The sequence below is a fragment of the Nycticebus coucang genome, chromosome 10 (assembly GCF_027406575.1).
Source record: "Nycticebus coucang isolate mNycCou1 chromosome 10, mNycCou1.pri, whole genome shotgun sequence".
Classification (NCBI taxonomy): domain Eukaryota; kingdom Metazoa; phylum Chordata; class Mammalia; order Primates; family Lorisidae; genus Nycticebus; species Nycticebus coucang.
Window position 1 is genome coordinate 112,605,338 of NC_069789.1, and position 27,548 is coordinate 112,632,885.

The 27,548-nt window shown below is 43.8% G+C and overlaps 2 protein-coding genes across 7 annotated transcripts in view; both read right to left on the minus strand.

Annotated features, from left to right (window-relative positions):
• Positions 1-22,063, minus strand: part of LOC128595744 (zinc finger protein OZF-like) — a 93,262-nt gene extending 71,199 nt beyond the window's left edge. Inside the window, exon 1 of the mRNA XM_053604633.1 lies at positions 21,734-22,063. The gene's annotated coding sequence lies outside the window, so the exon portion shown is untranslated. The remainder of the gene's footprint in view (positions 1-21,733) is intronic.
• On the minus strand, positions 8,367-26,641 carry LOC128595746 (zinc finger protein OZF-like). 6 transcript variants are annotated; one of them, XM_053604647.1, is made up of 6 exons: positions 26,559-26,641; positions 22,465-22,533; positions 21,368-21,458; positions 16,176-16,302; positions 15,783-15,911; positions 8,367-10,973 (listed from the first exon to the last, which is right to left on the minus strand). In XM_053604647.1, the coding sequence occupies exons 3-6, from the start codon at positions 21,380-21,382 to the stop codon at positions 9,625-9,627; spliced, it is 1,620 nt and encodes a 539-aa protein (XP_053460622.1). In that variant the 5' UTR covers positions 21,383-21,458; positions 22,465-22,533; positions 26,559-26,641; the 3' UTR covers positions 8,367-9,624. The 6 variants fall into 6 exon arrangements, 5 of the variants coding, with proteins under 5 accessions (XP_053460622.1, XP_053460623.1, XP_053460624.1 ...); XM_053604648.1 differs by lacking the exon at positions 26,559-26,641 and adding an exon at positions 23,379-24,842; XM_053604651.1 differs by lacking the exon at positions 8,367-10,973 and adding an exon at positions 14,850-14,960.
• Between the last annotated feature and the right edge of the window lie 907 nt (positions 26,642-27,548).

A 27,548-nucleotide genomic window follows, 5' to 3' on the forward strand; every position in this document is an offset into this window, starting at 1 on the left:
GCAGAGTCTGTCACACATGAATTCTCTGATGCTGTTCAAAGCATGAAATGTTTACTAAAGACCATGTAACATAGGTTACATTTGTAAGGGTTGTCTCCAGTATGAATTCTGTGAAGACTTTTAAGGTATTATTTAAACTGAAGAACTGGCCACACTCGTAACATTTGTAAGGTTTCTCTCCTGTACGGATTGTGGGATGATATTTAAAGTTTGATTTGTGATGAGAGATCCTGTTAAAGTTTCTCTCCAGTATGTGTTTTCTGATGAACTGTAGGGGACTTCTTTCATCTGAAGGCTTTGGCACCTTCATCACACTTGTAAGGTTTCCCTCCAGTATGAATTCTGAGATCAACTGTTAAGGACAATTTGTGCCTGAAAACCTTGCCACACTCATCACATTTCCAGGGTCAATTGGCATTACGTATACATTGATGCATATGCAGTCTTAAATACACACTAATTATTTTCCACAGACATTGCATTTCTATGGATTCTGTCCAGTATCAAAGCTCTGATGTCATGTAAGTTTGAATTGGTACTAAAGACCCTGCCACACTCATTGCATTTGTAAGGTTTTCTGTCCAGTATGTCTTTTCTGATGAACTGTAAGAGACAGCTTCTGTCTGAAGGCCTTGTCACACTCACTGCACTTGTCACGCTTCTCTCCTGTATGAATGCCCTGATGTTGGGTAAGTTCTGAAATGAACCTAAAAACCTTACCACATTGATCGCATCTGTAAGGTTTCTCACTGGTATGAGTGGCCTGATGTCTTCTAATGTACCATTTGCAAGTAAAGACCTTGCCACACTCATTGCATTTGTAAGGCTTCTCTCTACTGTGTGTTTTCTGATGAACTGTAAGGGAGTCCTTCAGTGTGAAGGCCTTGTCACAATCATGATATTTGTAAGGTTTCTCTCCAGTATGAGTTTTTCAATGACAAGTAGGATTTGAAATTTAATTGTAAAACTTGCCACATTAATTACATTTGTAAGGTTTCTCTCCAGTGTGCTCTTTCAACTGAACTGCAATGGACATCATCCAAGTGAAGTCTTTGTCGCACTGATTACATTTGTAAGGTGTCTCTACAGTGTGTTTTCTTTCTTTCTTTTTTTTTTTTTATTGTTGGGGATTCGTTGAGGGTACAATAAGCCAGGTTACACTGATTGCATTTGTTAGGTAAAGTCCCTCTTGCAATCATGTCTTGCCCCCAGAAGGTGTGGCACACACCAAGGCCCCACCCCTCTCCCTCCTTCCTTCTCTCTGCTTTTCCTTCCCCCCCCAATGACCTTAATTGTCATTAATTGTCCTCATATCAAAATTGAGTACATAGGATTCATGCTTCTCCATTCTTGTGATGCTTTACTAAGAATAATGTCTTCCATGTCCATCCAGGTTAATACGAAGGATGTAAAGTCTCCATTTTTTTAAATGGCTGAATAGTATTCCATGGTATACATATACCACAGCTTGTTAATCCATTCCTGGGTTGGTAGGCATTTAGCCTGTTTCCACATTTTGGCGATTGTAAATTGAGCTGCAATAAACAGTCTAGTACAAGTGTCCTTATGATAAAAGGACTTTTTCCTTCTGGGTAGATGCCCAGTAATGGGATTGCAGGATCAAATGGGAGCATCTAGCTTGAGTGCTTTGAGGTTTCTCCATACTTCCTTCCAGAAAGGTTGTACTAGTTTGCAGTCCCACCAGCAATGTAAAAGTGTTCCCTTCTCTCCACATCCATGCCAACATTTACAGTTTTGAAATTTTGTGATGTGGGCCATTCTCACTGGGGTTAGATGGTATCACAGGGTGGTTTTGATTTGCATTTCTCTATACCCTGTTTCCCTGAAAATAAGACAGTGTCTTATATTAAGGTGTGCTCCCAAAGATGCGCTAGGTCTTATTTTCAGGGGACGTCTTATCTTTGCTGAGAGTAGGTCTTATTTTCGGGGAAACAGGATATATAGGGATGATTAACATTTTTTCATGTTTGTTAGCTACTTGTCTGTCTTCTTTACAGAAGGTTCTATTCATGTCTCTTGCCCATTGATATATGGGATTGTTGGCTTTTTTCATGTGGATTAATTTGAGTTCTCTATAGATCCTAGTTATCAAGCTTTTGTCTGATTCAAAATATGCAAATATCCTTTTCCATTGTGTAGGTTGTCTCTTTGCTTTGGTTGTCTCCTTGGCTGTACAGAAGCTTTTCAGTTTAATGAAGTCCCATTTGTTTATTTTTGTTGTTGTTGCAATTGCCATGGCAGTCTTCTTCATGACATCTTTCCCCAGGCCAATATCTTCCAGTGTTTTTCCTATGCTTTCTTTGAGGATTTTTATTGTTTCATGCCTTCAATTAAAGTCCTTTATCCATCTTGAATCAATTTTTGTGAGTGGGGAAAGATGTGGGTCCAGTTTCAGTCTTTTACATGTGGATATCCAGTTCTCCCAACACCATTTATTGAATAGGGAGTCTTTCCCCCAAGGTATGTTCTTGTTTGGTTTATCGAAGATTAGGTGGCTGTAAGATGTTTGTTTCATTTCTTTATTTTCTATTCGATTCCAAGTGTCTATGTCTCTGTTTCTGTGCCAGTACCATGCTGTCTTGACCACTATGGCTTTGTAGTACAGACTAAAATCTGATATGCTGATGCCCCCAGCTTTATTCTTATTACTAAGAACTGCCTTAGCTATATGGGGTATTTTCTGGTTCCACACAAAACGCAGAATCATTTTTTCCAAATCTTGAAAGTACAATGTTGGTATTTTGATAGGAATGGCATTGAATAGGTGCATTGCTTTGGGAAGTATAGACATTTTAACAGTGTTGATTCTGTTCCTCTGCCCATCCATGAGCATGGTGTGTTCTTCCATTTGTTAAAATCCTCTGCTATTTCCTTTCTGAGGATTTCATAATTTTCTTTATAGAGGTTCTTCACCTCCTTCATTAGGTATATTCCTAGGTATTTCATTTTCTTGGAAACTATGATGAAGGGAGTTGTGTCCTGAATTAGCTTCTCATCTTCACTGTTATTGGCGTATACAAAGGCTACTGACTTTTGGATGCTGATTTTATATCCTGAAACACTACTGTATTTTTTGATAACTTCTAGGAGTCTTGTGGTTGAGTCTTTGGGATTCTCTAAGTATAAGATCATGTCATCAGCAAAGAGGGAGAGTTTGACCTCCTCTGCTCCCATTTGGATTCCCTTTATTTCCTTGTCTTGCCTAATTGTATTGGCTAGAACTTCCAGCACTATGCTGAATAGTAAAGGTGACAGAGGACAACCTTGTCTGGTTCCAGTTTTTTTTTTTTTTTTTTTGTAGAGACAGAGTCTCTTTTTGTCTTTTTTTTTTTTTTTTTTTTTTTTTGTAGAGACAGAGTCTCACTGTACTGCCATTGGGTAGAGTGCCGTGGCGTCACATGGCTCACAGCAACCTCTACTCTTGAGCTTACGCGATTCTCTTGCCTCAGCCTCCCGAGCAGCTGGGACTACAGGCGCCCGCCACAACGCCTGGCTATTTTTTGGTTGCAGTTTGGCTGGGGCTGGGTTTGAACCCGCCACCCTCGGCATATGGGGCCAGCGCCCTACTCACTGAGCCACAGGCACCGCCCTGAGACAGAGTCTCTTAAAGAGCTGGCTGGTCACTGCCTCACACCTAATGCAGGGGTTTGGACAGCATCCCCCAGTGCTTAAGGGGTTGGGTTTTTTGTTGTTGTTTTTTTGTAGAGACAGAGTCTCACCTTATCACCCTTGGTAGAGTGCCATGGCGTCACACAGCTCACAGCAACCTCCAAATCCTTGGGGTTAGGCGATTCTCTTGACTCAGCCTCCCGAGTAGCTGGGACTACAGGCGCCTGCCACAACGCCCGGCTATTTTTTTGTTGCGGTTTGGCTGGGGCTGGGTTTGAACCCGCCACCCTCGGCATATGGGGCCGGCGCCCTACCTGCTGAGCCACAGGCACCTCCTGGCTCCAGTTTTAAGAGGAAAAGCTTTCAGTTTTACTCCATTCAGTAAAATATTAGCTGTGGGTTTGTCATAGATAGCTTCAATCAGTTTTAGAAATGTGCCACCTATGCCTATACTCTTCAGTGTTCTAATTAGAAAAGGATGCTGGATTTTATCAAATGCTTTTTCTGCATCTATTTAGAGGATCATATGATCTTTATTTTTGCCTCTGTTAATATGGTGGATAACGTTTATGCACTTGTGTATGTTAAACCAGCCTTGCATCCCTGGGATGAAACCTACTTGATCATGATGTATGACTTTTTGGATGATAAGCTGTAATCTATTGGCTAGGATTTTGTTGAGAATTTTTGCATCTATATTCATGAGTGAGATTGGTCTGAAATTCTCCTTTTTGGTTGGGTCTTTTCCTGGTTTTGGAATCAGGGTGATGTTTGCTTCATAGAATGTGTTGGAGAAGATTCCTTCTTCCTCAATTTTTTGGAATAATTTCTGCAGTACAGGAATAAGTTCTTCCTTGAAGGTTTGATAGAATTCTGGTGTGAAGCCATCTGGACCAGGGCATTTTTTGGTTGGAAGCTTTTTTATTGTTTCTTTAAACTCAGTGCTTGAAATTGGTCTGTTCAGGAGCTCTATTTCTTCCTGGCCAAGTCTAGGGAGAGGGTGTGATTCCAAATATTGATCCATTTCCTTCACATTGTCAAATTTCTGGGCATAGAGTTTCTGGTAGTATTCAGAGATGATCTCTTGCATCTCTGTGGGATCAGTTGTTATTTCCTCTTTATCATTTCTGATTGAGGTTACTAGAGATTTTACTTTTCTATTTCTCATTAGTCTGGCCAATGTTTTATCTATTTTATTAATTTTTTCAAAAAACCAATTCCTTGTTTCATTAATTTTCTGAATGATTCTTTTGTTTTCAATTTCATTGATCTCTGATTTGATTTTGGACATTTCTCCTACTGACGTTAGGCTTAGATTGTTCTTCTTTTTCCAACTCCATAAGATGGCTTGTGAGTTTGTTGATGCGCTCTTTCTGGTTTTTTTTATTTATTTTATTTATTTATTTTTTTTTTGCAGCTTGGCGGGGGCTGGGTTTGAACCCGCCACACTCGGCATATGGGGCCGGCGCCCTACTCACTGAGCCACAGGCGCCGCCCCTGTTTTTCGAATGTAGGCATCTAAAGTGATAAATTTTCCTCTCAAAACTGCTTTTGCAGTATCCCACAGGTTTTGGTAGCTTGTGTCTTCATTGTTGTTATGCTCAAGGAAGTTAATGATTTCCTGTTTTATTTCTTCCTTCACCCATCTGTTATTCAACAGAAGATTGTTTAATTTCCATGTCTTTGTGTGGGGTCAAACGTTTTTGTTAGAGTTGAGTTCCACCCTTAGTGCCTTATGGTCTGAGAAGACACAAGGTAAAATTTCAATTCTTTTGATTCTGTTGATATTTGTTTTGTGTCCCAGGATATGATCAATTTTGGAGAATGTTCCATGGGGTGATGAGAAGAATGTGTATTCTTTATCTTTGGGATGGAGTGTTCTATATGCATCTATCAAGCACAGTTGTTCTAGGGTCTTATTTAAATCTCTTACATCTTTGTTTAATTTCTGTTTAGAGGATCTGTCCAGCTCTGTAAGAGGAGTGTTAAGTCCCCTGTTACTATGGTATTATCGGATATCATATTGCTTAGATTGAGTAAGGTCTGTTTCAAGAATCTGAGAGCATTTAAATTGGGTGCATAAATATTTAGAATTGAAACATCTGCTTGTATTTTTCCCTTGACCAATATAAAGTGACCATCTTTGTCTTTTTTCACTTTAGTTGTTTTAAATCTACATGTATCTGAAAATAGGATTGCAACTCCTCTTTTCTTCTGAATTCCATTTGCCTGAAAAATTGTCTTCCAACCCTTGACTTGGAGTTTTAATTTGTCTTTTGAAGCCAGGTGTGTTTCTTGCAGATAGCAAATGGATGGCTTGTGTTTTTTAATCCAGTCAGCCAAGCTATGTCTCTTCAGTGGGGAATTCAAGCCATTAACATTTATTGAGATAATTGATAAGTGTGGTAGTGTTCTATTCATCTTATTTTGTGATAGTCCATTGCTTAGTTTTATCTTTTGCATCAGTGTTGAGGTTAGGTTCTGTTCTTTAATTTCTGAGTTTTTACTTTGCTGCTGATCCATTGTGATGGTCAGGGTGTAGAACAGGTTGAAGTATTTCCTGTAGAGCTGGTCTTGTTGTGGCGAATTTCCTTAATGTTTGTATATCCGTAAATGGATTTCTCCAACAATTTTAAAGCTTAGCTTAGTAGGGTTTAAAATTCAGGGCTGGAAATTGTTCTGTTCAAGTAGATTAAAGGTAGATGACCATTGTCTTCTTGTTTGGAAAGTTTCATTAGAGAAGTCTGCAGTCACTCTGATGGATTTGCCCCTATAGGTCAACTGGTGCTTACTCCTGGCAGCTTGCAGAATCTTTTCTTTTGTCTTGACTTTGGACAGGTTCATCACAATGTGTCTTGGAGAAGCTCGGTTAGAGTTGCAGCGACCTGGGGTCCAATATCCCTCTGAGGGAAGTGTGTCAGAATCTTTGGTGATATTTGGGAAATTTTCTTTTATAATATTCTCTAGTATGGCTTCCATTCCTCTGGGGCATTCTTCTTCCCCTTCTGGAATTCCTATAACTCGTATGTTGAAACACTTCATAAGGTCCCATAATTCTGACAGTGAACGTTCTGCTTTCTCTCTCTTCTCTGCCTCTTTTACTATCTATCTCAAGAACTTTGTCTTCTACCTCTGAAATTCTTTCTTTTGCATGGTCTAACCTGTTGCTGATACTTTCCATTGCATCTTTAAGTTCCCTAATTGAGTGCTTCAGTTCCTTAAGCTCTGCTATATCCTTTCTATATTCTTCATATCATTCATCTCTTATTTGATTCTGTTTTTGGATTTCCTTTTGGTTATTTTCCACATTATTAGCAGTTTCCTTCATTGTTTCCATCATTTCCTCATTTCCTTCATTGTTTTCATCGTGTGTATTCTAAATTCCCTTTCTGTCATTCCTAACATTTCTTTATTGGTAAAATCCTTTGCAGTAGCTACCTCATGATCCCTTGGAGGGGTTGTTCTGGACTGGTTCTTCATGTTGCCTGGAGTTTTCTGCTGATTCTTCCTCATGAGTGATTTCTTTTATCTGTTTCCTTGCCCTAATTTTCCTTTCACTTCCTTTTGCTCTTTAAGTTCCCATGCCTGTGGACTAAGGTTTCTATGAGTCCTTTTGGTATAGGACCGGAAGGATGAGAAGGTTGGAAAGCAAGAGGGATGAAAGAAAGAAGGAAAGAACGAAAAGAAAATAGAGAAAGGAGAGGGGGTGGGTGAAAAGGAATATTGATAAAAGGAAGAGAGGCACAGAAAGAGGGAGACAGAGCAATATAGGTGTATAGCAGGGTACTTTGACACAACCTTAAAAAACCACAATCTCTGGGGGTGCCCGGTAGGGTGGTGCCCTTGATGTCAGCAACTCTTTGCTAACCTGATCAGATACAGTACCCCACCTCCACCAAGTAGAGAGGAAAGACAAAAATGCTATAAATCAAAGCCAAAGAAGCAAGCAGAAAACTTTACAGGATAAAATTGGGTGAAAAACCAAATCATAGGGGTAGAAACACTAGCAAAAATGAAGTTCTAGTTATTGAAAAAGCCAGCAATGGGAAATTGTATTTATACTAGAAAACTGGAGAAAAGAAAGAAAAAATCTGTACAGAAAAGGTTGAAATTAAAAAACAAAACAACATCAAAATAAACAAAAAAACAAACAAACAAAACAACCAAAAACAAAGCAGTATATATATCTTGTTGAATATCGTCTGGGCAAAAGGTGGTCTTCTGGGGTATGAGATGTTAATTACAATGCTGATACGATTGGAGGCCTCCACTGATTTCTCAAACCCCACAGGGTAGACACCCTAAGTCTCTCTTCAGCCCTCTTAAAAGGCACTTTAAGCTTCTACTCTTGCTAAGCAGAAGCTTTCCCAGGAAAGTGCTTGTCGCTGGAATCACTGGTGAAGTGGCTATCCACTTACCCAGTGTGCCAAAACCGGTCTCACTCTGCCCCTGAGGGTTAGGGCTGTAAGGCGGCTCAGACCCTGCCTTTAGGCTGCAAAGTCACTAGGTTACTAGTTCCCACCCGATACTTGCTCTGCAACCCCTAAGGTAGACCTTGTTGGGGCAGTTCTCTCACAATGGCTCCCCGCGGCCCACAGCCAAACACTATTATCTCTCGTCTGTCTGGCTCAACGGCTCAGTCTAGGGTCCCAGACAACGCCCAAAGTTCTCTGCACCCCTGCTCAAGTGCCACGGACCACCCTGTCGGTGGGCTCCAGTCCGAGGGAAAGCAGGGAGAAGGAACGAGGAAAGTTGAGAGGTCGGCGCAGGAATGACAGTCTGGCACACTACGGGTTAAAGTATGCAGCTGCAAATTTTACTGAGAGTATATGTTGGTATTTATACATTTTCTTTCCAAGGTTCAAACAATGCAATCTTCATTCTGCTTATGCTTGTAAATTATCTTTGTGTCTGCATATGCGGTTTATCATGCATTACATGTTTTCAAGGTTTTGCTCTCCGGAGGGAGGTGATTATCAGTAACACCTGCTTACTCCCTCTTTAGGAATGTCAAGGCTTACAACTCTTCTCAGTCCTGCAACTCTTTTCAGTTTCTTATAATCTTTTTAAAACAGCTGAACATATTCTTTTATGTATAATGCTTGACTACTTCTATATATATTCTATATATTTTTACTCTTATTAGTAACTATACTTTGATTCATAATTGATTGTCAAACATTAAACTACTCTATTGATTTGTATTACATATGAAAATTAGTGAAGCAAGATGTTTTTCTAAGTAAAGTTTTACTGCAGGTGGTGATAGTGCATGTCGTGTTGGAACATCTTGTTTAAACGTCTTGTTTGCTGTGCCTGCATTGTCTTAGCCCACTGACATTCATGGTGGGAACATGCTGTTGTGCAGGCTTACTTGGAGCCACTGAGTCTGGCACAGTCACACTTTTTGTGCTGTTTCTGGACCAGCTATTATTGTGTTCATTCTGACAAGACTTATTGCTTACTTATCAGGACAAACAGACATTCAGCATAATAAGTAAGTATTCTTTCACAAGAAGCCATACCCCTTGAGTTTTTGCGACAAAAACAGCATGCTAGGCAACATTTCTGTTGCTGTGCACACTGGGGGTGCTGGGGGCTTCGCTCCGGGGAGCACAGACCTCCTTTCCGTCGTTTTACAACGCGGACAGCGCCACCTCGCTGCGGCATGGTGCCGAGGGTGCGGCACTCAAGCTCTCCCCAAGGCAGTTCAACTGAGTTCCAAGTCCAAAAAGACCAAAACAGTTCACAGGTAAGGCCTTTCTGGTTTGCAGTCTCGCTGCTACTGCACTTACAGCTGTCAGTGGGATTAGACCGATCAAACACATGCGATTACTTGCCAATTTTCCACGGTTTTTGTCCTCCTCTCAGGTCCAGAAGTCTCTCGCTGACTCCCTGTATCCTCAAAGGGATGATTATAGGCAGATCCCACCAGCCAAAGATGCCTGGAGTCTTATCTCCCCAGACTCATGGTGCCCAGATGCAAGGAAGCTGTTACTCAGCCACCATCTTGCTCTCCCCCACAGTGTGTGTTTTCTGATGAAGTGTAAGGGATTTCTTCTGTCTGAAGGCCTTGTCACATTGATTACATTTGTAAGGTTTCTCTTCAGTGTGTGTATTCTGATGACGTGTAAGAGATGTCTTGTGACAGAAGGTCTTGTCACATTGATTACATTTGTAAGGTTTCTCTCCTGTGTGTGTTTTCTGATGAACTCTAAGGGATGACTTTTGTCTGAAGGCCTTGCTACATTCATTACACTTATAAGGTTTTTCTACAGTATGGGTTTTCTCATGAAATGTAAGGTTTATCTTCTGTCCAAAGGCCTTGTCACATTCATTACATTGGTAAGGTTTTTCTCCTGTATGGACTGTGTGATGAACTGTAAGGCCTGATTTTTGAGAAAAGCCTTTGCCACACTCATTGCATTTGTAAGGTTTCTCTCCTGTATGGATCGTGTGATGAGCTATAAGGCCTGATTTTTGAGAAAAGCCTTTGCCACACTCATTGCATTTGTAAGGTTTCTCTCCTGTATGGATCGTGTGATGAGCTATAAGGCCTGATTTTTGAGAAAAGACCTTGCTACACGCATTGCATTTATAAGGTTTCTCCCCAGTGTGAACTGTATGATGTCGAATTAGGTGCTCCTTTCTCATGAAGAGTTTCCCACAGTCAGCACATTTGAAATGTTTCTCCCCAGTATGAATTACCTGATGTCGAACTAGGTGATGATTTTGCCTGAAGAGTTTTCCACACTCATCACACTTAAAAGATCTCTCCCCAGTATGAATTTTCTGATGTAGAAGTAGGTATTGCTTTAGCCTGAAGAGTTTGCCACAGTCATCGCATTTGTAAGGTTTCTCTCCAGTATGGATGCTCCAATGTTTTAGAAGGTCTGAATTGTGCCTGAAGGTCTTGCCACAGTCTTCACATTTCATGGGTTTCTTTTTGTTTTCTTTTTTTATTGTTGGGGCTTCATTGAGGGTCAGAGGTTCCATTCCAGTATGAATTTGCCCATGGTTAGGAGGGCTTGAAGACACACTAAAGGCTCCACTATGCTCATTGTACCTGTAAGGTTCTGCCCTGATCTGTGTGTTCAGTTCTGGTGCAACTATTGCAGAATTTCCAAAACTGCTTGCATATTTATTATGTATGTGGGTTTTGAGTTTAGAAGGAATGTTTTCCAGTGGAGAAAATGAGGTTATTTGGTTGAGAGATTTTGCAACCTCTTTCCATACATCAATTTTCTCTTCATCTTGAATTGGCAAAAAGGAATGAATGTATAATCCAAGTTGATCTTTAGTAGGCTTGTATCTTGTATCTTTTCCCAATACACAGCTCCTCCCTTAAAAGAAAAAAAAAGAGTAGAACTTGAGGCTATGGATCTGGCATTTGTAGAGTCTGAAGGTAAGACTAGGATCTCAGCTACCTACTTAAACATTGGAAGGAACATCCGAGGCCAGGCGAGGTGGCTCATGGCTATAATCCTAGCACTCTGGGAGGCCAAGGTGAATGGATTGCCTAAGTTCACAGGTTGGAGACCAGCCTGAGCCAGAGTGACTCCTCATCTCTAAAGATAGCTCCACAGTGTGCTGGGCACTTATAGTCCCAGCTACTTGGGAGGCTGAGGCAAGAGAATGCCTTCAGCCCAGGAGTTTGAGGTTGATGTGAGTTATGTCGCCATGGCACTCAACAGAGGATGACATGGTGAGACTGTGTCTCAAAAAGAAAGAGGGCGGTGCCTGTGGCTCAGTGAGTAGGGCGCCGGCCCCATATACTGAGGGTGGTGGGTTCAAACCTAGCCCCAGCCAAACTGCAACAAAGAAATAGCTGGGCGTTGTGGCGGGCGTCTGTAGTCCCAGCTACTCAGGAGGCTGAGGCAGGAGAATTGCCTAAGCCCAGGAGTTGGAGGTTGCTGTGAGCTGTGTGACGCCACGGCACTCTACCGAGGGCAATAAAGTGAAACTCTGTCTCTACAAAAAAAAAAAAAAAAAGGGTGGCGCCTGTGGCTCAAGGAGTAGGGCGCCGGTCCCATATGCCGGAGGTGGCGGGTTCAAACCCAGCCCTGGCCAAAAACCACAAAAAAAAAAAAAAAAGAAAGAAATGAAATAAAATAAAAAGAAAGGAACATCGCTATACGTTGTATGTCACATTGGCAATGCTAAGAGCACAAGGAGGTGAGATAATACATTGGAACAGTGGGGAATACAGGGGCTCAGAGGATTATGGGTGAGTTGAAGAGAGATCAGGAGTAGAGAAATACAACATATGCTGAAAGTTGGGCAAAAAGCACAGGTGAGCTTTGTAGGAAAATAAGACATTTAAGGAAATATGCTTACACATTAATAATACATGAAAATCTACAGAGAGCTCAAACTAATCAACAATAAAATAGCAATCTCTTTCATTATTGGACATACAACATGAACAAAAATTTCTCTCAAGAAGACAGATGTGTGGCCAACAAACACATAAAAAAAATTTATTGTCCCTACTCAACAGAGATACGCAAATGAAAACCACCTTGATATACCACCTAACCCCAGTGAGAATAGCCTACATCACAAAGTCCCAAAGCTGCAGAGCCTGGTGTGAGTATGGAGGGAAGGGAACACTTATACAGTTTTGGTGGGGTTAGAAACTCATACAACCTTTTTGAAAAGACGTATGGAGAATCCTCAAAGAGCTCAAAGTGGACATTTTCTTTTATCACAGAAGTCCATTATTAGACATCTACCCAGAAGAAAAGAAATCATTGGACTATGAGGACTTCTGCACTTGAACATTTATCACAGCTCATTACATAATTAGCAAGATGTGGAAACAACCCAAATGCCTATCATCTCATGAATGGATAAATTACCTATGGTATATGTAGACCATGGAACGCTATTCAACCATAAGGAAAGATGGAGACTTTCCATCTTTTGCATTTACCTGGATGGATTTAGAGAACACTCGGTGTAAGTAAATGATCACAAGAATGAAAAAGCAAGCATCCCATGTACTCAATATTACTATGAAACCAGCATATGAGCACCTGAATGCGTACATGAGAGGAAAACAGAATTAAATTCAAGTGAGGGAGAAGTGAAGAAGAGGAAGGGGATTTTGTAAACTTGCAAACTTTGGGCAGACTGTAGGGATTTATGGCATACCTCCTGGGTGAAGGACTCAACTACAACTTGCAGTTTACCTAATAAATGCAAACAATGTAACCTAATCATTTATACCCTCATATTAATCTAAAGTTAGAAAAAAAGTCGCTCGTTTATTTTTTGGAATAACATTAACATCAAATAAAATGTCAATAACAACCAAAGTGACCCTCAGATGCAGGAAAATCCTTAGCAAAATCCCATTGAAACTTCCTACACAAATAAATGTACCCTTTAACTAAAAAGAAATCACACCTCAATAGCAAAAGAAACTTCAAGGAAATGGAACAGGAGGTCTCACCTTACATAAATTACACAACTTATTACATTGCCACCTATGGTATAAGTAGACCATGGAGACTGCCATGGAGACAGATGTAGAAAGCAATGACACAGAGAACCAGTCAGAAACCCTCAACCATATTGTCTAATGATGGTTAGTCAGGGTGATACCAACATGTAAAGGGGAAAGCACAATCCCTTCAACAAATAGTGTCAAGGAAATGAAATATCCACAAGAAAAAGGAAGGTGGACCCTTACTACATGTGACATCAAAACTTTAGTTCATGGGGTCAGACCTGCTAGCTCACTCCTGAAATACTAGCACTCCAGGAGCACGAGGGGGGTCGAATGCCTGAGCTCAGAGGTGCGACACCAGCCTGAGTAAAAAATACAAAGAATACCATTTCCACTTTGAAGAGGGTTTTTTTATTGTTGTTGTTTTCAGACAGAGTCTCACTAAGTTGCCCTTGTAGAGTGCTGTGGCGTCACAGCTCACAGCAACCTCAAACTCTTGGGCTTAAGCAATCTCTTGCCTCAGCCTCCCATGTCACTGGGACTACAGGTGCCTGCCATAATGCCCAGCTTTTATTTTGTTTCAGTTGTCACTGTTGTTTTAGCTGGGCATTGGTTTATGTGGCCGGCATTCTACCCACTGAGTTATGGGTGCCGCCCACTTTGCAGAGGTTTTAAGAAAATTCCTGCTGGCTACAACTTGTGTAATAAACAAAGACATCTTCTAAAATATATAAATCAATAGACACACAGTGGTACAGCATCTCAACATATTCCAGACAGGACAATCCACAAAGAGAATAAAGACAAGGAAAAACACACACAATAGTAAAATAGATAATGAAATATATAAAAACCAGGATTATGTATAATAAGTGAAAATGGACAAGATGAGAGTAGCACTGCCTGAAAGAAATGATACTAGGCACCACACCCATCATTCTAGTGAGCTATGCTCACCACGTGGACCTGGGGATCCAACACAGGAAGTTCCTGTCCCCTCATTTTTCTTTACACTGAAGAAAACTCTCAGAGGAGCCTGTTATACACAGCAGCAAACTTTGGATAAAGCATAAGTGAACAGCAGCTCGGGAATCTTGTGAAATAAGAAGAAACATATACGTTGATCTCCTCCCCCGTTCCTCATATACACTCCTAACAGTTTGAAATGTCCAGGGGACAGGAATGTGACATGTTCTAATGAGTCCACTTCTATGGTGTCCCGCATAAGGACTAGTCACCAGAAAGAACAAGCTACGATACAAGCCCGAAATTTTCAGCCCCAACCAATATCCTCAAGGAAAGGAAGAGGGTAGAGGCTGAGTTAACATCAATGATGACACTTCCACAAAAAGGTCTGCACTGTGGGGTTAGGAGAAATTCCAAGTGCTGAACACATGGACGTATGTGGAAAGTGGGGCACCCAGTGAAGCTTCAATGAGCCTTGCCCTGTGAGCCTCTTCATCTGGTTATTCATCTGTGTCCTCTCAGATGTCCCTCATAATAAAACAGACACACAAAGTGTGTCACTGAGAGAGGTGAGCCAACTTCACGAATAATCATACCTGAGGAGGGCTTTAAGGAACCTCCAACTTAACCGCTGGTTGGTCAGATGGAGAGGTGAGAACCTACTACTTGTGAGTAGAGTATGATGAAGGGGCTTTTGGGGGACTCAGCTGTTACCCTGTGAGATCTGACCCTAACTCCAAGTAGACAAAGTCACAAATGAAGAACAGGAAATGCTTTGATGACCACGAAAACATCGGGTGTTTGCAGGTAGAAACCCATCACATTTTGTGGACCAGAAGAGAGACATTCTGTGTTGAGTGGCAGGTGAGAAGATGATGAACACTTTGGCTTGCTCTTATGTCCAACTGACCTGAAAAAACAGAGAGGGCTGGAGACAGCTCTGTGTTGTACCCTGGCACAGATGCAAAGAAAGAACAGCCATTATGGGCGGCGCCTGTGGCTCAGTCGGTAAGGCGCCGGCCCCATATACCGAGGGTGGCGGGTTCAAACCCGGCCCCGGCCAAACTGCAACCAAAAAATAGCCGGGCGTTGTGGTGGGCGCCTGTAGTCCCAGCTACTCGGGAGGCTGAGGCAAGAGAATCGCTTAAGCCCAGGAGTTGGAGGTTGCTGTGAACTGTGTGAGGCCACGGCACTCTACCGAGGGCCATAAAGTGAGACTCTGTCTCTACAAAAAAAAAAAAAAAGAAAGAACAGCCATTATTTTCCCACATCCTGTTTAGGTCTCCCAGTACAGAAAATGGGTTGATACCTAAAGAGTTCAATGCTGCAGATCTATGGTGGCCTCAACTGTGACTGCTATGGACAGAGAACTGAGCACCAGATGTAATCAAATTGAGAGGACACACCACACGAGGAAGAGATCCTTGGACATGGCCTTCTACACAGACAGGGGACCAAAGTGTTCATAGAGGTGTTGTGATGCAATCAAATAATTTGCCTTCATCTCTGAGCTGCAACACCACTGCAGGATCAAATAATCCAGTGTTCCACATCCAAAGAATAGAGTGAGACAAAGTAGAGACAATACAGACAAAGCAGAGACAAAGACAAAGATTTCTCCTTATGGCTCACAGGATTTAACCTTTTGCTCATCCACAGAACCCCCAACTGGCAGCCTTTCCCACACATTGTTTAAGAGTGCGGCTTCCACTATGCCCACCTGAGCACTTACCAGAGTGCACACCTCTGATCCCTTCCTCCCAGTTTGAATTTCTTAGTGTTTTCACTTCTGTCTCCACAGTCCAGGGCTCATTCCCTTCCTCCAACATGCAGATAACAGTCAGGTCAGGAAGCAAGAGTCCTGCTTGTAAAAACAAGGAATCAAGACGTGCTCCAGCTTTGCCAAAATCCAAGCCCTAAGGTTAGGTAAAACAGAGGACATTACAAATGTATCAAGAAAAAATGTATTTATCCACATAAGTCCTCCTTCTGAATGTGTATGAAAGTATACTGTGCTAACATTAAGCTCTCTGTCAGGAACTACTGAATGAAAGGTCCTGGGTAGAAAATAGGGAACTAGACATTTTTATAAAAAGTCTACGATTTAGACCAACGATGTGCTCACCCAGGGAGACCAGGTTCCTGTAATTCTCCAACATCACGGCTCTGTACAAAGCCCTCTGAGCAGGGTCCAGGCACTGCCACTCCTCCTGAGAAAACTCTATGGCCACATCCCTGAATGTCAATTGTCCCTGAAATGAGAAACGTGTTTCACCAAAGAGGGATGGAAAGAAATCCCCTCTTCACAGAAAACCAGAAGAGCAATGAAAAAATTGATGTGATTGAAATACGTATCTTGAAAGATCCACATTAATATACTTTTCAGCTTGGTATGTGTTGTACTCTACTTTTCCTTGAGCAATTATGACATTCTCTAAATTAGTGTGGATCTTACTGTTGTGGACATTACAAGAGAAAGAAGTATGACATTAACCCAGGCTTATATCTGTTCTCTATAGAGGTATTAAATCTGTTTGACAATCAAACTAGAAAATGACTGTTATCTTGAGGATCACTATGTCCACAGTGACTCATAGAAAGATCAGAATCTAAAAAGTAGTATGATGACAGAAATGGCTGTGTCAGAAGCTACTGAACAGTTCCCATGTGATAAGCAGGACTCTGAATACTTGGACTACCTGCTATACTAACAACAGCCCATGAGAGGAAGATCTCTTCCCATCTTACTGAGGAGACAACCGTGTCTCACACACTGTAAGAAAAAAGTTCCCTGGGGTCAGTAGACTACAACGAGCAGAGTAAACACTGATCCCAGGTGACCTGGTTTTAGCATGAACCTACTGGTTCAAACTCGTATGAAGCAGACCAGCCTCAGAGGTAAACTGACAGAGAATTACCTCATTTAGAAAAACAGAAACAAGTTCAAGGGTGAGAACATGCAACTGCATAAAGGTCATGACATGCACACACACACACCTATGCTGTTTATATGTGAGCAGTGTTATTGATGTCAGCTCATTAACATGATAGAGGAGGGGGTCACCCAGTGCCTGTCCACCTCCCTGCACTGTGCTGAGTGGCCTCGTGAGGGTGGAGGGCAGAAACTCCTACATGGAGCTGAGCCAGTACCAGGACCAGCACTTCCAGGGTGACAGTAGAGGCCATGAAAAACTACACAAGTGAGTGGCGCCTGTGGCTCAGTGAATAGGCCGCCAGCTCCATATACCGATGGTGGCGGCTTCAAACTCGGCCCCAGCAAAACTGCAACAAAAAAATAGCTGGGCATTATGGCAGGCGCCTTTAGTCCCAGCTACTCAGGAGGTTGAAGCAAGAGAATCGCCTAAGCCCAAGAGCTAGAGGTTGCTGTGTACTATGGTGTCACAGCTATAGTGAAGGCAACAAAGTGAGACACTGTCTGTAAAAAAGAAAAAAAAAAAAGAAAAGAAAGAAAAACTACACAAGAAAAACTGTATCAAGGCCTGGTGTGGTACCTCAGGCATGTAATCCTAGCAGTCTGGGAGGCCAAGGTAGGGGGATACCTTGAGCTCACAAGGTTGAGACCAACCTGAGCAAGAGGGAGACTCATCTCTACTAAAAATAGAATGACTAGCCGGGCATGGTGGCAGGCACCTGTAGTCCCAGTGACTCAGGAGGCTGATGCAAGAAGAGAACTTGAGCCCAGGGGGTTGAGGTTGGTGTGAGCTGTGGCATCACGCCACTCTACCCAGGGCAAAAGACTGAGAGTATGTCTCACATACACACACACACACACACACACACACACATAAATTAATGAAAAGAAAAACTGAATAGAAAAATTTCTTCATATATAACTGAAAAACAATTTTATGAACCCTTCAGGCAAAGCAGTGACATAAATAAAATTATTATGGGTCTGAATAAAATGAAAATACCAGTACCTGAACTCTGCTTTGTGGAAGACTATTCAAGAGCATATGCAGAAAATTCCATGTGGTACGAGTGGAACTGGTCTGCATGCCAAATTCATCCCCACAGATTGGGGTGCAGGCTTTAAGGAGGGCAGGCAGTAGGGTTGTGGGCCATTTGGGGGCCAGGTATGAGAGGAGTATCAGTAAGACTATGATGGGGCAGAGAGGGCTATGGAGAACTGGCAGAAACCAGTGACTGAGAGCTCTGAAAAACTCCTGTGGCCTGTTGAATTTAGTAGGGAAAATTAGCCATGGTCGTCCAACCAGCTTATTTTTACCAAGCTTTGATCAGTATTTCTACTGAGCCTGAAGCAAGGACAGATACAAGAGAATACTTTGAATTCTAGTCTTAGAATCTTGGCTATACAGGGCCAGGTGTGGTGGCTCACACCTGTAATTCCAGCAGTTTTGGAGGCTGAGGAGGGTGGATGGCCTGAGTTTCGAGACAGCCTGAGCTAGAGGTAGAACCCATCTCTAAAATTAGCCGAGTGTTGTGATGGGCACCTATAGTCCCAGCTACTCTGGAGCCTGAGGCAAGAAAATGGGTTGAGCCCAAGAGTTAGAGGTTGCTGCGAACTGTGATGTCAGGGCACTCTACTGGGGTGCCAAAGTAAGACTCTGTCTCAATAAAAAAAAAAAAAAAAGAGAGAGAAGAGAAAACCACATGCAATGAATCTTATTTGAATTCTGTCTTCTATAACAGCTTTCAATAAAATTAGACCACCTCCTTGCTTCCTGTTACTCAGTGGTTAGGGCACTGGCAACATACACAGGGGCTGGTGGGGTCGAATCCGGCCCAGGTCTACCAAACAACGACAACTACAATAAAAAAATAGCTGGGCTTTGGGGTGGGCGCCTGTAGCCCCAGCTACTTGGGAGGCTGAGGCAAGAAAATCGCTTAAGCCCAAGAGTTTGAGGTTGCTGTGAGTTATGACGCCATGGCACTCTACCGAGGGTGACATAGAAAGATTCTCTCTCAGAAAGAAAAAGAAATTGGACCTCCTTAACAAAAAAGCCACCCATGAATATGTAAAATAACTGAAAGTCCATGGAAAACATTCAAGAGAAAATTCCAATGGTCAAAAAAACATAAAATTTGCTCGGCACCTGTGGCTCAAGCGGCTAGGGTGCCAGCCACATACACCTTAGCTAGTAGGTTCGAATCCAGCCTGAGCCTGCCAAACAACAATGACAGCTGCAACCAAAAAATAGCCATGCGTTGTAGAGGGCACCTGTAGTCCCAGCTAATTGGGAGGTGGAGGCAGGAGACTCGCTTGAGCCCAGGAGTTGGAGGTTGCTGTGAACTGTGATGCCACGGCACTCTACCCAGGGCAACAGCCTGCGACTCTGTCTCAAAACAAACAATCAAACAAAAAAAACATAAAATATATGTAAAATGATGATGTGCCTTCGATGACCTGTGCCCATATTCACACACATCACTCGTACACACTCACACATGTACACACAGATACACTGAAATAACAGGACGTGTCTCTTTGCAAAAACAGCCCTCTGCTGCTCACTGAGCCAGGGGGATTCAAGGATAGTAAGTCCCAGAGGAAGAGTTTCTCACCCCTTCTTCAGAACCTGCTCCCCTTCCAGTGAGGCCCACTCCCACATGTTAGCAAGAGCTGGGCTGGACTGAACCTGTCCCAGGGCACAGATGAAAAATCAGGCAGAGCAGAGCCCCCTCACCCCTCTGTAGATCTCAGCCTGATCTCAGCCCTCACAAATGCACGACCCTGTGCCTTAGTTTTCAATAGCTGATATAGATTAAGCTAGAACCCCCTTAACCACAGAGGATATAATCCATGAACACAGGGGATCTGTGCATATGAACAGTATGTGCTATGTAAGTTGAAGGAATAGTAAAATAATTTTGTAAAGAACAAAGGCAAATAAGATTCAAATGCTATGAATATATTATGACATATATGATCTGCCAACACGTGATCTTAAACAGGGGATCAGTAGATACTACTAAAGCTTATGTAGTATGTAAGCTGATGGAACAGAGACACAGTTTTTATTTTTTTATTTTATTTTATTGTTTTTAGACAGAGTCTCAACCAGCTGCCCTGAGTAGAGTACGGTGGCATCACAGCTCACAGCAACATCCAACTCTTGGGCTCAAGCTATCCTCTTCCCTCAGTTTTTCTATTTTTAGTAGAGATGGGGTCAGGCTTTTGCTCAGGTTGGTCTTGAACTGTGAGTTCCAGTAATCCACCTGCCTCAGACTCCCAGAATGCTAGGATTACAGGCGTGAGCCACTGTGCCTGGCCAAAGACATAATTTTTAAAATCAAGAAAAAAAAACTGGCATGCTAGATGCCACCAACATATTACCACTCATATTATCTATAAACATGTGACCTGAAAGCTGCATGATAAAATATACAACGAAATAATCACTGAAGAATTTTCTCTAGCCAGGAATGCGCCTTGTCTGTAAACCCAAGCACGTTGAAGGGTTGATGTGGGAGGATTATTTGAAGCCAGAAGTTCAACTCCACCTTGGGCAACATCGGGAAACCCCCTCTGTATACACAGGAAAAAGCAGCCAGGTGCAGGGATGTGCACCTGCACTCTCAGCCATGAGGGAGGCTGGGATGGGAGGATGACTTGAGCACAGGAATTGGAAGGTACAGCGAGTGTGATTGAGCCACTGCACTCCTGCCTGGGTAACAGAGATCCTGTCTGTGAGAGGAAAAAGAAAAAAGTCCCTACAGGAACAGCACAGCCTCTGTGGGGTAGAAACATTGACACTGACTGAACCAAACTACTACACCCAGACATTTATCTTGACTCCATATTTTAAAACAGATGATGGAATAAATCACTCTGTATCACTGACGTCTCTCTATCTTTCCATACTATTCTCAGTCATAAACAATTGGGCATGAGAAACACAGTGATTCAGTCCTGTAGCTCAAAACATAGTAGAAAATCAGTCAGAAAAGATGACTTTGAGGATGCCCACTCCAGAATGTACTGTGTTACCCTATGACTACAGAGAGCTGGCAGTGCACCCAGATGTGGTCCCTGAACAGTCCCTCCTGCCCAACAGCACTGCTGCCACAGGGTCACCCCCTCTCTACCCTAGGGCTGGGGGGTGAAGCCCTTCCCAGGACTGTGTCCAATGGAGCCTCTTCACTAGGTCATGTCACTGGGTCTCAGAGAGTTAGAATTAAAGTAGAGATGAGAAGAACTGAAGGAAGGCATGGGGGTGTGGGAGCAAACATGTCACTCAGAAGGGCTCAGAGTCAGAGAAGATCAGCAAGTCCAATGCCCAGTTCTGAGGAAGGAGAAAGACACAGAAGAATCCACTGAGCGTATCACAGTACCTGAGCAACAGCCATTGCTGATTCCTCTTCTTTCCTCTTCCCCCTGATCTGGGTTTCTTCCTCATCCAACACGAATGTTTAAAAGTCAATCCTGATTATAAAAAAACACGGTGTTCAACAGAGAATCAACACTGCCTTTAGTGACACAATCCCATGGAGAAGAAAGACTTCCCATGTAAGAAGATGGTTCTCTCCTGTCCACAATGCCAGGGGGTTGCAAAGAAAATACACATCGACAGGATGATGAACTAGTGAGTCTCTGACCCCTTCATCAGACTCACCCCTGTTCTGGTGACTTCCCTACTCTTGCTGTAGTACTAGGGAGCTGGGCTGCAGTGAGCTCCCCTCCAGGACACAGCCCCAAACCCTAGGCAGAGCACAGGCCCTTACTGCTCTGTGATCACAGGCTCAGCTCAGGCCTCAGCTGTGGAGGACAGAGACCCTCTGTGCTGGACATGGACTGGACACACCTGGTAACTGGACCCTTTAGTGAAGGTGGTTCCCAACCGGACTATGTAAATAGCAACGAGACACAAGATGTGTCCTCAACACTCTAATATAAGACTAGTCTTGCCAGGCGGCACCTGTGGCTCAGTCGGTAAGGCTCCAGCCCCATATACCGAGGGTGGCGGGTTCAAACCCGGCCCCGGCCAAACTGCAACCAAAAAATAGCCGGGCGTTGTGGCAGGCGCTGTAGTCCCAGCTACTCGGGAGGCTGAGGCAAGAGAATCACTTAAGCCCAGGAGTTGGAGGTTGCTGTGAGCTGTGTGAGGCCATGGCACTCTACCGAGCGCCATAAAGTTAGACTCTGTCTCTACAAAAAAAAAAAAAAAAAAAAAGAACTGAAGACTAGTCTTGCCCTCCACTCAGAGGGGCAAGTCTAGGATCCATTCTTCCTTCTCACTCTGTCTTTGGATACTTGTTGTCACCAGTATCAGGACGGGGAAACGCAAGGGACCCTAAAGAGAAAGTCAGATGGACCAATATGTGGTGTAGTGTATTTGAAGAGGTGGCTGAAAGATTGAATAGGGGACAAAAGTCGTCTATGAGAAGGTGATACCAGCACAAAGACATAAGGAAGGAAGGGTGCATATTACCTGTAACTCAGGGAAGGAGACTTCTAGAAAGAGAGACATCCAGTGTAAACACCCTGAGGCAGGAGCAACCTGGGGAAAAGAAAGAGGCCCGTGTGGCTGGAGCAGAGGCAGTGAGCAGGACACAAGATGTGGCCAGAGAGGAGGCTCCTGGGGAGCCGAGCGGGGAAGGCCCCGGCCTGCACCCTAATTTGTCCTAAGTCTCCAGCAAAGTTTCAAAACCTAATTGCCCAGCTTTTTTAAGTAAACATGTACCTTTTTTGCTTTAATACAAAAATGCACCAAACACATTGTTGACTGATCACAAGTTAACTCGTGTTTGCGCTTGCATTCCTACTGCAATTTTTACAAGATAGGTTAACACAGGATATTGTAAAAGTTTCTTGATTTTGACACCAGAAAAATAACCAGTGACATGGGATTGCTTCTGGGTAAAATTACCAGTCAACAATGTGTTAAGATATAAAGTCTTATGCAGGCAAGGTGGCTCATGCCTACAGTCCTAGGACTCTGACAGGCTAAGGCACTTGCTTGAGACCAACCTGAGGGAGAATGAGACCACGTCTCTGCTAAAAATAGAAAAACTGGCTGGGTGTAGTGGGAGGTACCTAATGTCCCAAGAACTCAGGAGGATGAAGCAAAATGGTAATTTTTGCCCATGAGTGTGAGTTTTCTGTGAGCTATGATGATGCGATGATGCCACTACACTCTACCCAGGGCGAAGGAGGAAAACTCTGCCTCAAAAAAGGAAAATGTCATGTTGTCTTATACACTATTACAAGAGAGTGAGTGCACAGTACGAGAAAATTTTGCTTTGGGGCCACGGTGTTTCCTTATATCAAGATAGCTCAAGAGACATGTGAGTGATACATGGTTCTCTAGGTCCCAGGTCCAAAACTAGCTTAAGTACAACTCACGTGGCAGTTATCATGTTAAATATATGACATGAAGTTCCATGAGCCCCAGGGAGCACAGGGTCATCCTGCTCTGAGATGTGAGGACCCCAGGAGAAGATGTTTCTCACAGCAGAGAAAGTCCCCTTGGTACACGTGAAAGTGGAGATGCTTGTTAGCTGGCACCGCAGAGTGGTAAGGACACAAGAGGACAAATTCCAGACTTCAGGAGAGAGGGCTGCAGGGCAAACGGAGACATATCATAGTGGTTTACACCACAAGAAGAGATAATAAGGAAAGGCAGGGAGTGGACAAAGATGACAAAAATATAAGAAGGACTGGGCTGTGCGTGGTGCCTCACACTGCAAGCCTAGCACTCTGGGAGGTGGAGCCAAGAGGATCCCTTGAGCCCAGGAGTTCCAGACCGGCCTGAGCAATAGTGATACCCCATCTCTACTGAAACTATAAAAACTAGCCAGATGTTGTGGTGGGGATCCCCAGTCCCATCTACTGAGCCCAAGAGTTTGAAAGTGCTATGGCTATGATGACTCCAGGGCACTTTACCCAGGCTGACAGAGACTCAGACTCAATAAATAAATAAATAAATAAATATTGAAAATAAAATAAAACTAAAAATTAATGAAGCCATGCAGGGAGGATGCCAGGCAACCCTGAGACTCTGAGGGGGAATGTTAGTGGTGCACACTCCCAGGGCCAGCAACACCCAGGAGCAGGGACAGACCATTCCTTGTCACTATAAAAAGCTACTCAAATTGAACACAGAATATTTTCTCTCTACACACATTTTCACTAATGTGTGTATGATCTCCCACACCAATCATTTCTCTGGGGGACTCTCAGTTGGGTGCGAGTTAATTAATTAACTCGGCCTCAGGGAGACTAATAGTTAATTAGTTAATTAATCTAACTCAATTTCGATGGTACAAACATGTGTAGGGCAGCCTTGTGGCAATGAAGCCTACATGGGTGATCTGATCCCATGTCCAGGTAGACAGTGTGATAGCCAAGTTACCTTATGGACACCCTATGGATGTCTGATGGAGAACTGCAGGTTGATGAGGGGTATCCCACACGTGTCAGTGACCAGACATGACATATTCTGTGTTGAGTGCTCTCTGGCAAAGGACTATGAAAGTAGGACTCATACACTTGCCCACTCCTTACCCCACCTCAGGAAAAGGGAAGAGGGTGACTCACAATTGAATGGGCCAACTCTTGCCCTCTGGCTCAAACCGGGCTACAAATGGAAGCTAGCCTATGAGGCTGGGAATTATTTCATGCACCAGAATTAATGACAGGAGTTGTGCAATTCTCAGTTCCATTTATACATTTGCAGCAAATGCTAAACTTATTAGATGACAAATAGGGGAAACACTGTGTCACACCTTAATCATCAGACACAATCACTTCAAGACTCATCTGGGCTCATTTCCTTGTGTTTCCCTCCCTCATTCTCTACAAACCTCTCATCCTCACCTTCTCCCTGTGCTCTTGCTTTTCTCTTCTCTGTGTCCCGCTGGGCTTTGGATCCTCATTCTGTTGTCCTCTCTCCTGCTCTTTGTCCCCTACATCCCTTCCTTCTTTGACCTGTTCTGCTCCATTCTGGAAATGAGTGTCACCTTTTCCAGCTCTTTGTCCCTAATATTTTGACAAGTCCCAATGTCACTTGTCTCTCCCTCTTTCTTCCTCAACTCTGCTCCCCATCTCCTGCCACTATTTTCTCTTCTTTGTCACACCCCATTTCCTGACTCTCCCATTCAGCCTTGATTTCTTCTCTGCTGTCCTTGTCACCAGGTGCCCCTCCTGGGGTCCCAGGACCAGGCTGCTCTGTCTGCCCTGACTCCCAGTCATTCCTACCCTCCCAGGACTCTCTGTCTGAGGCACCTCTCCACTTGCTGCCAGTTGCCCCATGTTGCTTTCCTTCATCTGTTAGGAGATAGAGGTTTTCTGGAAATTACTTCAGGGACTTTTCTCCCCCTGCTAGTGTGGAGCTTTCTGGTAGGCTGATTAGAAGAATTCCAAAAACAGAGCAAGCATAGGCCACTCCATTTTGAGCAAAAGGCACTCCATCTTGGCTGTTCAGTGACCTCTGCTGAAACCACCACCTTGCTTAGGGACCCAGCCAGAAGGAAGGGGTGGAACTGGGGAACTCAATGGCTCCGACGTAGGGAGTAACCTTAAAAGAACAGAATGGTATCAGTGGGATGAAGCAGGAACCTTATATGGCAACAGTTACTAGTACTCCAAAGTAACACTCTCCTCCTCCTACCCTACCTAAAACCTTTAAAAGGTAAGCACTCTTGCCCTCCAAGGCGGAGGCCTATTGCATCTCAACCCGCCTTCACGTAGGAGTCAAACTTTAGCTTCTGCTCTACATTCAGCTTTGTTACTTGATTGGCTGGACCGCTACCTTACACTTTCTGCTTTCAGGCTCACATCTTCTTGCAAATCCCTCCCACGTCCTCTAGTGGGCACTCTTCCTCTGTATGTTTTCCTCTCTTCTCTCCTGCTCTCTGTGTCCCATACTCCACACATTCATAAGTAAGGAATAAAAATAACACGCTCACTGAAGAGCGCATAAAAATTAGGGAAGCAAATACATTTAGTATCTCATTTCAAGTCCCGGTTACCTCTCTCCAGACTCTACTTTGAGGAAGTGGTGACTGAGGGTTGTCCTGGACAGCTGAATCCGCCAAAGACAATGGGGAGATGGGGATGAGAGGACGGCTTAGGGCAGAGGTGGGGTCTGCAGAGCCCAGGACCGGGTACAGGACAAGGCTCCTGCAGACCCCAGGACCGGGGACAGGACAAAGCTCCTGCAGGACCGGGGATCTGCGCTGCCCTCCACAGGCGACTCAGGCGAGACCTCGGGAGCCAGAAAGGACGTGAACACCCCTGTGCGTGAGCACTTTAGGGGCGCGGAGGGAGTACAGGGGTCACTCAGGGGTTCTATGGAGGACGCGGTGTGAAAGGCGGTGTCTCCCCGGCTCTGTGAGTGGAGACCGGGGACGGGACCGGCCTCAGGGAGACTCGGCTCACAAAGAGGCAACTCTCGCTGGAACGTGAATTCAGTCAGGACGGAAGGAGCCGCGCGGGGATTTAAGGTATCTACGGCCCTGATCCCGGAGATAAATGGGTTGGGGATTGAGAAGCGAACACCTAATCGGAAAAAGGGAAACTCACCAGCCACCGGTCGCCTCTTTTCCACACCAGCGGCTTCCGGGTTTATGAGGAACCTGCGTGCGCCAGAGAGGCCGGGTTGGGGCGGAGCCTGGTGGTGGGCGGGACAGGATTAGGGGCGGAGCCTATGCTTCACTGAGTCTTGCAGCCCTGGTTCCCATTTTCTTGGGTTTATGTGACCAAACCTAGGAGGCAGGAGCAACTCAGGGGTTAGGGAACTGGAATCTGGCTGGGAGCGGCAACGTAGATTGGTGATTAAATCCAGGAACGTTCCTGTAAATAAAATCAAGTTCCCGGCTCGGCGCCCATACTACAGTGATTACGGCGCCGGTCACATGCCCGGAGGCTGGCGGGTTAGAACCCGGCCTGGCTCAGCTAAACAATGACAACTGCAACAAAAAAATAGCCAGGCGTTTTGGCGGGTGCCTTTAGTCCCAGCTATTTGTTAGGCTGAGGCAAGAGAATCGCTTAAGCCCAAGAATAGGAGGTTGCTGTAAGGTGTTACTCCACTGCACTCTACACAGTGAGAGTCTGTCTCCAAAAAATTAAGTTCTGCAATTACGTTAAGTACCCCAGGAATGTCTGCAGGTGAGGCAAGCTACAAAGACAATTCGAAAACCCTCCCTGGGCTGAATGTGCAGTTTCATGCGGAGACCCAACAAGAACACACTAGAAATCCTTTCTGTTTCCATTCCCCCTTCACATTGGAGGGAGAACGTCAAGCCTGAGATGATGTTGAGACTTTAAGAGGGGCAATCCCCAGGGTGTGGAGGCTGCAGGCCAGTTTAATATGGCCACCAATGGTTGGTTTGAAAAAAGGAATAACTCTTGAATATATATAGATGGAACTTAAGCATTGTTCACAGTTGTTACTCTCTTACATGTAGAAATCATGTATATGTATATGCATATATACGTATATATATATATATAATTTTTTTTTTTTTTTGCAGTTTTTGGCCTGGTCTGGGTTTGAACCCGCCACCTCCATCA

Bases quoted from the DNA above. Each gene is read 5' to 3' on its own strand.
- LOC128595746 (XM_053604647.1), bottom strand. The intron at 15,912-16,175 runs GTGAGCACATCG...TTTTACAAGCAG, and splicing joins CAGGAACCTGGTCTCCCTGG to GACTCTTGCTTCCTGACCTG. The intron at 10,974-15,782 runs GTAAGTGCTCAG...TTTTCTTTTAAG, and splicing joins GATCAGAGGTGTGCACTCTG to GGAGGAGCTGTGTATTGGGA.